We start from the raw sequence: 13,923 nt of genomic DNA on the forward strand, positions 1-13,923 counted from the left end.
TGGCACTTTTTGGGGATCCATAGTCTGATTTCTACATCTTACACATGCACTGGTGTTTTGTGGATGGCCTGCTACTGTTTCTTGCTTTCAAGTAATATATTAGAGCAACATTTTGGAATTTACAGCAGTTATACCAGCTACGGTTTCAACAGACATGTGCCTTAGACTGACCAATCAGATAGAACTAAAGTAATGATGGTGATAATCATCATTTATACAATAAATTATTACCAAGAAGTGCTGCGGGAAAGGTTTGGTGACTATAAAGAGGTAATATAGATTGCTGAAATTAAAGGGAGACAGGATAGAGTAGCCTCAAAGTGTCTGTACAGATTAAGCACTCTCTAGATAACTGTACTCCGGAGTAGGAAAGAGATGTTATCCTGAGTAGGAAAGAGGCCACATTATAAGATAAAGGTCTGTTTTGTGTCAATCAGTGTTTGGAGTATGCTGTTCAGTGACTGTTTCGGGGAGATATATCACAATGTGACCTCCATATTTTTGGCGTAGTGGAAACCATGAGAAACACTTCACTGGCTGACTGTATAGACCAGGGGTGGCCAAACACACTGTACCAGAGCCTCTACCCATCACACAGATATGAGCTGGAAGTGGCATGTAACAGAAACATCTATAGACCTTTCTATTACATTTCTGTTACTGTGAACCGTGCCAGTTATAGAAAGACTTCTACACCTTACACCTGTCTGTGGTACAGTGGGTTTACATGTTACTATATTTCCTGTCTGGGAGCCATTGTAATGTTTTGGTAACAAAAGGGATTTGGTTTGTATATGGTAACTGTGCCCTTTAGATTGCAGCTTTTTCGTGAGCTAAAGAGAAAAATATTTTCTAGTGTTTCCAATATCTTAAAGTAATCGGCCAGCACATAGAGGGGCTCATCATGAACACAGGTGTAAAATGAAGCCTCAAAAGGTTAAGTTTATGCAGCTTGGAGAAGCGGTGCGTTCAGCTCAGTAACTGTATCATTGGCGCCTGGTCTACGATCGGAAATGTGGCGTAACCTCTTTCATAAATAATAATAATCTTACAGTACATAAATATTAAAGGCACTTTCTTCATGTTAAATCAATTAAGATACAAATATAAACTTAAACTACAACATCTATTGCCTTCCTGTGTCAATTGGGAATCTGACTTTGTGCTTTAAATTGAATTAAATAATAGCAATAGACAGTAGCCACACAAATAGTACTAATATCTGTGGGAGGGATTTAGATGCACATAGCCAATCGGAAGCTGCTGCTACTGTAGCTATCATCATCATCATCCTCCTCCTCCTAATTCATTCATACATTGCACCAAGACCCCCACACCCACAAATAATGCATCATCTTATTGTTGTGGGCTGCATGAGTTGCATTTGTGTGAATACTCCCTATCTGGAATTGGCCAATGCTAGCATGCCTCCCCATCCTTTGCTCTGCCCCTGTATGCATAAGCACAACATGCATCTGATTTTACATAGTCAAGAATAAAATAAAAATTGTGCATGTGCGGCAACTAGATGCAAGTTCTCCCTCAAAAAATACATTTGCATCCAACTGTATATTAGCCCTAGAATTGGATATTTTACAGCTTCTCCCGACTCCCCCCAATCCCCCACCCCCCTCTTACCCTTTTAATGGGTCCTAATTCTTGTTAATGCTTCAACAGGTGCTTATAGGTCACAGCTGGAGGCATTGGACAGCTCTGCAGAGTGGGGTAGGTGAGGTGTGAAAGAATCTGTTTGCTACTTTCTCAGGATTCATAGTCTAATGTTTCCACACCTCACACGTGCACTGGTGTTTTGTGACGGTCCTTACTTGGTATTGGAGGAGATGATTAACGTCTCTGATGTGGTGGGTGTATTATAGAGAACAGCTTTGTTATTCCTTTGTACTACTAGAGTATAACGGTGTGTCAAGTATAATGTGGACATTTGGAACTCTGCAAGGTATCCAACTATTAAACGTTTTAATGATCTAATGTTGGCCTATGTAAATTTGACATGTGCCTTACACTGGCCACTCACATTATGGATTAGCCAATGAGCTTTACCACCAGCATAATAATTACTGCCGTAAAGGTGTAATGTAGTGGTGTGGAACATGTTGATGAAATTAAGGTGATGTCCAGATAGAGTACTCTACTCTCTAGGTGCCTTTAATCCTGAATAGGAATGAGATATTCATAAGGCAACATTGTAAGATAAAGGTCTGTTTTGTGTCCAGAAATGGAAAACACTGCAGAGAAATACACACTGCTCAGTGGCTATTCACCAAGTAGTTACATCCAGTAGATATTGTACTTGGTCAGTGATTACAGGACGTTTCCAAGTGTCACTTATACATTGGTGTTTGGTGTCTATTAATCCTTCAGCCAGATATATCACAGTGTGACCACCACAATTTGAATAGTATTTTACAAGTCATCTAACCACATTTTACTAATACTTTGTCAGATGCTAATAAGACACTGACGGAACATAAGAACAGTTCGGCAGATCTGGGTAGGTGAAACAATGGGAAATGCTTTGCTGGTTGCCTTTTTTTTATAATGTGTCACTCTGTGGAAATGTGTCACTAGAGACTTCCATGCCTTGCACATGTGTATGTGATGGGTGGAGCAGTACATTAAGTTTATATGTTTGTACTGTATTTTCCTGATCAGGAGCTATTGTAATGTTTTGGCACCAAAAGGTATTTGCTTTAGTTTTTATCTTCCAACTTTTTATATATTATGTGTAGAAGAGACCAATGATCCGTGGCGGATGTGTGTCCTGTCTAGTGTTGTAACACTCCTATGCCTTTTTAGTGGAAGAAGACACTGAAGAGAGTTCAAGATCAGGGCGTGAGTCTGTGTCTACTGCCAGCGACCAGCCTTCCCACTCACTGGAGAGACAAGTCAATGGTTCCAGCCAAGATAAGGGCAAAAAGGACAAGAGTGGAAAGGACAAGAAAAAAGACCGAGATAAGGATAAAAGCAAGGCCAAGAAAGGAGGGGTGCTTAAAGGTCTGGGAGACATGTTCCGGTAAGTCATAGCCAGGAGATAACAAAATGATGATTGCTGTAATGCATTGGAGTTTAAGTTTTCATGCCAGATCTGTGAACATGCTGACTTGTGATATTTTACCTTTTGTAGCATCAACATTTCCTATTGAAAAGTTCATATAGGTCATTTTCTGGTAGCAAACACAATTAACTTATTGCATTTTAGAATTTTCTAGAACTGATCAAGGAAGGTGCTTTATTTTGCAACCCATTCCACTTCTGCTAACTGGAGAAACTGTCTTCTCTTGTTATTTAGACTTGTAACTTCTTGTAACCTTCAGTTTATATTCATACTATTAAAGGGATACAGCACTGGTATCCTCGGTTCACCTTCTGCTCTGTCTCTCCCCTTCCTTTAATGTATATACTTAACCCTTCCCAATGGAGGGTGGTGATATAGCTAAGGTCTCTCCCATTGCTTGCCCATGGAGGGCCAGCACACACATGCGTGTTGGAGACCGATATACTGTAGAGAATTATTCTATAGATCATTGCAATACGCCTAAGAATTTCTGTGTTGCTAATCACAGGATGCGGTTCCTATTGATTTGGTTTAGCCAACAAAATAGCTGCAAGTGGGGCTGACAAATTGGGGTAAATTTACCAAAGCTTCTAAAAATCAATAATGTTCTGTCTATATATTTTTTTAAGATTCAATAGAGAAATGATAGACCGAATCTGATTGGTTGCTATGGGCAACATTGCTTCTTTTACTTTTTTTTCGTAAGTTTACCCAATCATGTTTGTGTTGATTATTGAGCATCCAGCAGGTATCTTCTGATGCCCCTCAGACCATTTCATTAAAGGAAACATGCTTAATGTATACAATTTTATAGAATACTTAACATACCCTTTTATCGAATGAAAATTTGTGTACTATAGCGGTGCTGTGTGTTGTAATTATGGAGAGATACAGTCAAATGGAGGTCTAATTCTGTTTTATTTTTTTTCCCAGTCTTAACTAAAAAGTGTTTTGAAGAGTACAGTATAGTTATCAGGAGATGGAAGAGTGCGGTATAGTTATCAGGAGATGGATGAGTGCAGTATAGTTATCAGGAGATGGAAGAGTGCGGTATAGTTATCAGGAGATGGATGAGTGCGGTATAGTTATCAGGAGATGGATGAGTGCGGTATAGTTATCAGGAGATGGATGAGTGCGGTATACTTATCAGGAGATGGAAGAGTGCGGTATAGTTATCAGGAGATGGAAGAGTGCGGTATAGTTATCAGGAGATGGAAGAGTGCGGTATAGTTATCAGGAGATGGAAGAGTGCGGTATAGTTATCAGGAGATGGAAGATTGCCGTATAGTTATCAGGAGATGGAAGAGTGCAGTAAAGTTATCAGGAGATGGAAGATTGCGGTATAGCTATCAGGAGTTGGAAGAGCGCGGCATAGTTATCAGGAGATGGAAGATTGCGGTATAGTTACCAGGAGATGGACGAGTTCGGCATAGTTATCAGGAGATTGAAGATTGCGGTATAGTTATCAGGAGATGGAAGATTGCGGTATAGTTATCAGGAGATGGAAGATTGCGGTATAGCTATCAGGAGATGGAAGATTGCGGTATAGCTATCAGGAGTTGGAAGAGCGCGGTATAGTTATCAGGAGCTGGAAGAGCGCGGTATAGTTATCAGGAGCTGGAAGAGCGCGGTATAGTTATCAGGAGCTGGAAGAGCGCGGTATAGTTATCAGGAGCTGGAAGAGCGCGGTATAGTTATCAGGAGATGGAAGATTGCGGTATAGTTATCAGGAGATGGAAGATTGCGGTATAGCTATCAGGAGTTGGAAGAGCGCGGTATAGTTATCAGGAGCTGGAAGAGCGCGGTATAGTTATCAGGAGCTGGAAGAGCGCGGTATAGTTATCAGGAGCTGGAAGAGCGCGGTATAGTTATCAGGAGCTGGAAGAGCGCGGTATAGTTATCAGGAGATGGAAGAGCGCGGTATAGCTATCAGGAGATGGACAAGTGCAGTATAGCTATCAAGAGAGGGACGAGTGCAGTATAGCTATCAAGAGAGGGACGAGTGCAGTATAGTTATCAGGCGATGGAAGAGGGCAGTATAGCTATCAAGAGATGGAAGAGTGCAGTATAGTTATCAATGTTAAAGCCAGTCCATAGTATCTTGCATATTCTAAAATGTAAAGCACTATATAGACTAGACGACCCCCAACGTGGGCTTGCAAATTGATCATAGACACTTAACATAATCGTTCAGTGACTTCATCGGGACCCACTGAGCATGTGGAACATTGACTATATAGCCAAAATCGACCTGCATGTTCATCCAACAGGAGAATTTGTTAAGTGCGCTGGAGCGTGCATCATTACCTTCGGCTCATACACACTTTGAGCAGGTTTGAGCGGCTTTCAGCCCAAAGCCACCCAGTGTGTATGCCCTGGTGGTGAGCGCTGCTGCCTGCTCCCGCATCATCACCGGGAAAGGCGCTCATCTGTTGGTTATACCAGCAGATGAGCGGCTTTGAGGATGGGTTTGCATAGCATTGCGCTATGCAAAGCCGCCCTCCCCCCTCCTTCGGCGCAGGGCAGGGGGAAAGCCGCTGTCCATACAAGCCTGAGCATAGTCGCCCAGTATGTATGGACCTTTAGTGTACACACTAGATTTTAATTTTTAAGATATTGCTCAGAATGTTCCTTCTAAGTGATGTCTTTTAAAAAGTGGTTTAGTTTGTATGGGGCTTCATGCATTTAAGGGGTTTTCACACGGTGCAATTTTGCTTGCGATTGATCAAATCGAACAGCAAGAAAAACGCATTTCATTTGTATATAGTACAGATTTGCACTATATACTCTTGCCTGTAAAGTCTATTTTTAATTCAATTTAGCAGGGCTTCGCATCGGGGTCGGCATTGAATGCAGCTGAAAACTTTTCAATTTCCATTCAATTTTGCTTATATAAGCATAATCCGATCGAAAAATAGACCAAATCGAACCGTTTGTACGTGTCATAAGTTATTTGCTCCTTCACTTGGTTGCTTTTTGTAACCTCATCATCTGACAGCAGAATGGCCGTGCATGTCTAGTCACTGCTGTTTCTGCTGACAAAGCCTGTCTGCTGTCTCCTTTGGCACAGTTAGTGTTAAACAACATCCACCCACACAGCTGAGGGAGGAAAACACTGGTGTACATACATCACAGGAAATTTCCTAGACAAAAGCCTTGTTAATTCACCCCCTTGTGAATAACAATGCATTATTTAAGTTTAACGAAGACACACAATGCACTCTTGAAGAACGCTGATTAACCATTTCTCTCCCTGCATGTTATAAATACAATAATTGTAAAGAAAAGAGCGTCCGTAGATAAAGTGAAGGCTGCATGGCTAATTCTTCATTCTAAAACTCAACCACACACAGTAATAACAGTATCACTGTTTGTACCTTACCAATTAAGGTGCATATTGGGGCAGTACGGATGGTGTAATGGTTAGCATTACTGCCTCACAGCACTGAGGTCATGGGTTCAATCCCCACCATGGCCCTAACTGTGCAGAGTTTGTATATTCTCCCCGTACTTGCGTGGGTTTCCTCCGGGTACTCCGGTTTCCTCCCACACTCCAAAAATATACTTATTTGGCTCCTAACAAAATTAACCCGAGAATGAGTGTGTGTGTACATGTGGTAGGGAATGTAGATTGTAAGCTCCACTGGGGCAGGGACTGATGTGAATGTTCAAATATTCTCTGTAAAGCGCTGCGGAATATGTGTGCGCTATATAAGAAACTGTTATAAATAAATATTGACTATGGTTGTCAGGTCTTGTGGACATAACTTGTGAGCAACACATGTGAAATCAAAGTCTATCAAACCATTTATAAAGCTGCCTTAAGGAAGAATAGATGGACATATAACCTATATCGGTAATTCTTGGATACAGTACCTATTATATTCTGTGTCACTATCTGTTTATACTAAGTAATGTATTAAAATGAATGGAAGAATAACTTTCTACAGAGCTTCTATAAGATAAATAGGAAATTGTGTTTGCATGCCATCCATAGGGTCAGTTATGTGGTGAGGGACTGGATATTGGGGGTTATTCTGATTCACTGGTAAAGGCAAATTCCTTCTCAAATGGACAAAATTATGTGCACTGCAGGTAGAGCAGATATAACATGTGCAGAGAGAATTAGATTTGGGTGGGGATTTACTTCAAAGTGAGATCTATATTGCAGTGTAAAAATAAAGCAGCCAGTATTTACCCTGCACAGAAACAAAATACCTCACCCAAATCTAACTGTCTCTTCACAAATTACATCAGCCCCCCTGCAGTGCACATGGTTTTGTCCATTTGAGAAGGAATTTGCCTTTGCGAGAGAATCAGAATAATGGCCTTACTTCTGTTTGTCCATGTATTATATGATTGGTAGCCACAAGCACTGATTCTGCCTACTATGTTGGCCGTGAGTAATTTTAATTGTTCCCTGACCACCAACCTATGGCACACTTGCAAATTCCCCATGGCGCACAGTTTGGGGACAACGACTGTAATAAACATTTACCTAAATCCAGCTATTTCATACCACAATGTCATACCTACTGCTGTTTAACCCATAACCTTCAATTAGTAGCAACAAATGAATGTATTATCAGTTACATATTCCATTCCATGCAGAATGTTAGGCTTGAGTTGTTGCGGCATTCCACATTTGTTTTGTGTTCTGCTAAAGGGTTCGTTAGCATATCCACGCTTACGGAATGCAGCTGAATAATGCAAATGACATGCCAATCAGCTGGCAGATCCCTCACTAATGTTCACAAATTCTAATTTATACAGCTCTTGACATCCACATACCAATATCTGCAGCAACATACATTGATAAGGTAAAAACTATTTCACAGATATTGGGGGAGGAATAAAATATAAAAAATGTTGCCTACTTCATGGCGCACAGTTGGAAGGTAACGATGCACAATAGTTCTGGAGAAATGATTATACGCTCTGAACTTTTTTGTTCTCGCTGAACAGTAGGTGGAATATTTTAGTCCTTAATGTCATTTTTTTTTTAATGAAGATTCTGCTACGAAAACCAGCGATTTTAGATTCAATTTGCTTTTCTTTATTCTCAAATGTATGTGCTTGTAAATCTCAGCACTCCAGTGATACCGGGTACATCCCAATTCCCCAAATAGTAGTACAGAAGATACAGTACATAACCCCTCTCTGGCGTGATCATCTCTGTGCAGTATTCTTGGCTAATTATTCCAATATCTATCTATCTATCTATCTATTTGCAGTTTTTATTTATTTAATTTTTATTATCCTTTTTTTTTAATCTCTATCCCCACATATGACTTATAATTTCTTAGTTGTATCTGTAGGGAAATAATAATTGTGAAGCCACCCTAAATGTCGCAGTGAACCATATTTTGGATAATGACCCAGAGGATAAATACTACAGTTTAAAACCTCCCAAATCTGTGAGTGGGATGGTTTGCGATTTGGACCCAAACATATATACATATTCCTTGTAGATATACTCACACTAGTGATTCTGGAAGCTGAATAGTAGTGTACTGCTAGAAATGAAGACCATTGCTGTAAAGCCATCACTAAAGTTTATTACAGGTCTGTGTACACCTCCTTCGTTTCACTTGTTATTTTTTTTTCCACACATCTATAACTTAGCTATACCAGCTAAAGCTTCAGGTTACAGCATTTAATATGCCCTGCACATTTATTTATTTACAGTTTCTTATATAGCGTAGCAGATTCCGTTGCGCTTTACAATAGTGCACATTGAGGGAAATAGATCTTTATAGAGCCTTCCAGTTCATATCATGAATTCTGTGGTAGTTTTAAAAAAAATAAAAATAAGAGTATTGAATTTTTGCAACCCACAACCATTTTGCAGTGATCTTTTGGACCCTTCATTTTTTTTTCCAGAACTTCCAGTTAATGTGCAGTTTGTGTGATTGCTCTGTCAGTTGTGGTTTTCTTTTTGATTTTGTGTTTAGATCAGTGGTTCCCAAACTGTGCGCCTAGGCTCCCTGGGGTGCCTTGGAGCACTTGCAGGGGTGCCTCAGGTTGGTGGTCCAGAACCAATTCAAGTTATTTATGGCCAATGAAATAGGCAAAATCAGTGCTTGTGGCTTCCAATTAAGAATATGTGGGTAAACAGAAGTGAATCATGTTTCTCACCACATAAGTGGACCTGAGGAAAACATTTAAATCACAACTAATTTAATATTTTTCCTGAAATTAGTAACCAACTTTTGGCCAAGGGGTGCCGTGAAAAATATTCTGATACTTAAGGGTGCCGTGATTCAAAAAGTTTGGGAACCACTGGTTTAGATGAATAGTGTTGTGTTTGCCTCTGGGTTCTGTGTACTAAACCTCTGGAGAGAGAATTGATGAACAGACATAGGCTACCAACCAATCCACTCCTAACTGCCATTTGAACGCCTGTGTTTGAAAAATGAGCTGATTGGTTGATATTTTTTCTTACTGCATGGGCCCCTTAGTCTCTTCATGAAACACAAATTAGCAATGCACCTAGAAACAAAAACACTCAGATTATGAGATTGCATGTAACTGGGAGGAAAGCACTCCTAAAATATTTTTGGCAACTACTAATTTGCGTTGTTAAACTTCATATGAAAAATAGAGAATATGCAGCACACTATAAATGTGAAAAGGGCTCAGTTTACCAGAAAATGGTAAAATTGCCACCTCCTTGTTTTCAGCTTTGTTTTATATGGCAAGTTTAGAGACACACTCACATGACTATTTTATATTATATTATATTTATTGTTCGATCTGGCTGGTTGGTACAAAAATATGGTAATTTATGGGAGCAAATTACAGTTGACCATTTGCTTCGTTTGCGTCGGTTTTCCAGCATTTCGGTCACAGATTACCAGATTTGAGGTTCCAACCAGTCAGATAGGACAATAAATCTTAGGTGTACTGTGTGGCTCGCTTTGCCTTGAAGAGAGATAAAGTACCAGCTAACCAGCATAGACTGAAACATGGCTGTTAGTGGTAGTCCATCAACAGGCGACGGCTGCTAGGCGGGTGTAGCTAGAGCCGCCGGAGGTTTATAGATCATTGCCGCTACTGATTGCTTCAGCCGCCAAGGTAGTATTACTGTAATTATCCCCAGCCGTGGGAGCACTGTATTCTTCTTACCTGCTGCAAATTCATTCAAGCTTGGACAGTGATATTTATTTACCTCTACTCCTGCATGTAATTTCTCAGTGGTATCCAAGTACTTTTTTTAATCTCTAAAAAGTCGCAAATGCAGGGAGTATAACATCCAAATAAAGAAGATTCCTTCAATATATTTCAAAATATTCCAGAACTGGGCATAGTGAATGCTGTTTTAGATTTATTAATTAAGGAAATTTCATATATTAATTGTATATTCATGTTTTGAATTGTGTTTTATTGTATACATTTTTTATATTACTTAGTATTTTTAATAAATACATTTTTGGTAGTACCAATCATGTGGCGCTCTTACATAAATATACAAAATATATATGTTTTGATTAAAGTGTATATATCAAACCCCTATCTTTATTACTTTATTAGCTGCAGGTCTTACATTTAGTCTTGTAGGTTTGCGGACGAGTGCAGGGAAACGTGTTATTTGTCAGCGTTGTATGATCATGCTGTGTATGTATGACAGCGCTCACCGCTGAAAGCAAGCTCCGTGCATTGCTGGAATGCACCTAGGGGATCTGTGTTTACTGAATTTGCCAGAATAAGACTCTAACTGAACACGCGTTCATTTTGTAAATGATGCAATTGATAAAGTGAACAGAATTGTAATAGACATTTTAATATTCACTGCTTTCTTATTAAGGGCTTTAAAGTGACTTACTTTGAAAGCCTATTCATTTGATTTGCACATTAGAATATTGCTACAAGAGCGGGGGAGTGAGAGCTTGGCAATAAACAACTTGCTGTAGGATCTGTTGTGTGAGTCTTTATCTAATTGTGTTTTATGATTATTTAACAGCGCAGGCCCTGGTAGACTCGAAAATTACATTTATCTTTTATTCTCTCTGCGGTTCTAGACATTGTGTACAAGGCTTGTTTTGAGTTCTTCTCATGTATTTCCTTTTTATGTGGAGACAGGTGTAAGTGTATTTTATTTTCATAACATAAACATTGGTGCTGTGTACCAGAGCTCAGTTCAGTTAGGCTCACTTATTGAGCCGGTGTACGGCTTTTACCGGCACCCTATACAAAACCTTAATATACAACTCCTAGACCCCCCCCCCTCACCCACATGCGTGTGCGCGCGCACACACACACACACACACACACACACCAAACCATACACTGCCACCAATACCCACTTTATAGCCGCCCAAGTGAAAGTGTGGAGATTGCGTCTTATGCAAGGTACACCCCAGAAGAATTTGGCCACAATTCACCCGATTTCGACACAATCTCGACTGATTGTATGTAAATTGGGTATGTTTTGGGCCATTTCTGATCCTAATCCAATGTGTTTCCCCATTGGTCATTTGGTCATTTTTCAGATCTTATCTCCGGCAGGTAGGATTTGAAAATTACCCCTTCAACTGGGTACTTATGCAGATGGTGTGCTTCAAGGGTTGTGGGACCATCGTACAATCATCTTTCGATCTGCATCGTTCTGGTGTGTACCTAGCATTAGAAGCTGCACTGCCGGTTACTGTATTAAGTACAGCAAGTATGTCTTCCTCATAGACATCCTTAATTTTGTGATAGGCAGACTTGGCGCACACACACACACACACACACACACATACCTCTTCATCCTAGGCACCTACATAAAGCTGTCCACTGATAGAGCCTGCCCTGGGTTGCCTATACCTGTTATGCGGGGAAAAGGTTACTCCTCTGTAGAGACGGTCCATACAGTAGCTGCCATAGGGAGATCTCCTTGTCAGAGCCTCTAGCTAAGGTGACTACTTGGATTACCAGTATTTGTAAGCAGAGCACCAAGAGGTCAATTCAGTTATCCCGCCCTGCAAAATTTGTCCCATAGGGCACCATTGTATGGATCGTGTTGGGAGCCTCTGTTTTTAATATCTCAGCACATTAATAATAACTATATTGTTCTCAACCTATCTGAAAAAGTTTGAAGTTGTTTTTTGTTTAGGGAATCATAAGTTCCTAGTTAGGGCCTCTAACATTATTCTTTGTGGAATAGACAGATGCATTGGACACATAATTGGTTAGTGCCTGCAGGTACAGCTGTGCATGTTGCGGTCTTTAATGCCATGCAAACACTGCCAGATACAATGTGTCCAGCTGACAGACCTTTCATCTGACCAGCTGAAACCATCAGGTATGTTGGCAATACACTGAGCTGTGTCACAGTATATGGTGCAGTATCTGACTCCTGCCCTGGGGAGGCAGCATTTCCTCATTCTCCCCATCAGATCTAGGGGACATGCTGGACGGTTTTGCATGTTTGACACAACGATAATTAAGATCATCGGTCATGCCAATGCACTTTTTAATTATTGGTCTGATCGTATGATTATTGGCCAATATTTGGACAGTGTCATACCCAATATACAGTAAGCTGGCTTCACTGTACATCTTCAGGCGTCTGAATATCTATATGGGGTTCTTTCAATATATGCAGTTTTATAATAGCATTCATAAATATGACCTAGCAGAATAGCAAAGGTTTCTTTTTCTTTCTCTCTCTCTCTCTCTCTCTCATTCTCTTTCTTTCTATGCCAGTTTTATATTGAAAGCTTATGTCTATGATTTTATTTATTTATCCGTACTATCAAAAGTATATTTCTATGCCAATCTCTTTTTAGCGCTTGACTTCTGCTTTATTAGTTTTTATAGTACTGCTGTTTTATTACATTTTATAGGTACCTGTCAGTCACAAAGCAGAGGAGTGAAAGCTGCCTATAGCCCCCCTTCCCCCCCCCCCCCAGTGTCTTATTGTGTTGCCCTGTTTGGTAATACACATTACCGGCTATTATAAACTAAGGTCGCATAGTGCAGTAACTTTGATATGAAGATGTTTGGTGTTCCCCCATCTTATATTGTGAGCTCATTTTGAGCATGGCCCTTATGTTTCATGTCACTGTGACAATCACCCAATGTACAGTAATGTGTTATATCTTGAGTAGTAGAATAGAATCAACTTGATTGGCCATGAGTGCTTGCGCACACTAGGATTGTTTTGTGGATTTCAGTGCAGCATCAAGCAGGGATGAAGTGTGTGTGGGGGGGGGGGGGATGACATTACATACGTTACATTGAGACATTACATGCGGGGGGAACATGCCCGCTGAGCTGCGTGTCGCCTAGGCAGCCATCAGCGGCACCACTGGTCATTGCAGCAGCCAGGTGGGTAACAATATAAGCAGGGACAGTACAGTTTTCACATGGGGACACCTACCCGCCGAGCTGCACAGCACAGTAATGGTCAGTTGTTACTTTGGCAAGAAAAGCAAGTACTCATTTCAGACTTAGTGAATACGGTGGCTGTCCAGTAACCTATGGTGAGTTCTCTCACAGTGGATCATGGTTCTCTGCCATTTGATGGTATGTCATGTAGCGAAATGCATTTGAATTGATTGAGCAAAGTCTTACGGCATTTGTTACCATTTTGCTCTTCATACGGCATGCATACTGTATTTCTTGTGGCCCAACCCCCATATAGAAACTTAAGTTGGAGCTTTTCTTTTTTCTTTGCAATCTGTGGATGCATTGGTTCCTTTTTCCCATCTTTTTTATTCCTTAAGTTGAAACACCTGACATTGGTTTACACTTTGTCAATTTTAACACTATTTCCTGAATTCTCACATTTGATTCCCATAAAAAGAAATTTGGAATGCTCATATTTAGGATGAACTCATTGCTGTTGTTGAATTTTGAAT

General features: G+C 40.3%; 1 protein-coding gene across 21 annotated transcripts in view; it reads left to right on the plus strand.

The window, feature by feature from the left end:
• The window catches only part of PARD3 (par-3 family cell polarity regulator), a 508,043-nt gene that overhangs the window by 317,727 nt on the left and 176,393 nt on the right, over positions 1–13,923 (plus strand). For 11 of the 21 annotated variants that reach the window (XM_083188844.1, XM_083188831.1, XM_083188826.1 and 8 more), the window contains 3 exons: positions 1,678–1,725; positions 2,465–2,512; positions 2,818–3,034. In XM_083188844.1, coding sequence (XP_083044970.1) covers positions 1,678–1,725; positions 2,465–2,512; positions 2,818–3,034 — 313 coding nt within the window. The remainder of the gene's footprint in view (positions 1–1,677; positions 1,726–2,464; positions 2,513–2,817; positions 3,035–13,923) is intronic. The other 10 variants (XM_083188832.1, XM_083188833.1, XM_083188834.1 and 7 more) reach the window with 2 other exon arrangements.

The sequence above is a fragment of the Crinia signifera genome, chromosome 5, assembly GCF_055691185.1.
Source record: "Crinia signifera chromosome 5, ASM5569118v1, whole genome shotgun sequence".
Classification (NCBI taxonomy): domain Eukaryota; kingdom Metazoa; phylum Chordata; class Amphibia; order Anura; family Myobatrachidae; genus Crinia; species Crinia signifera.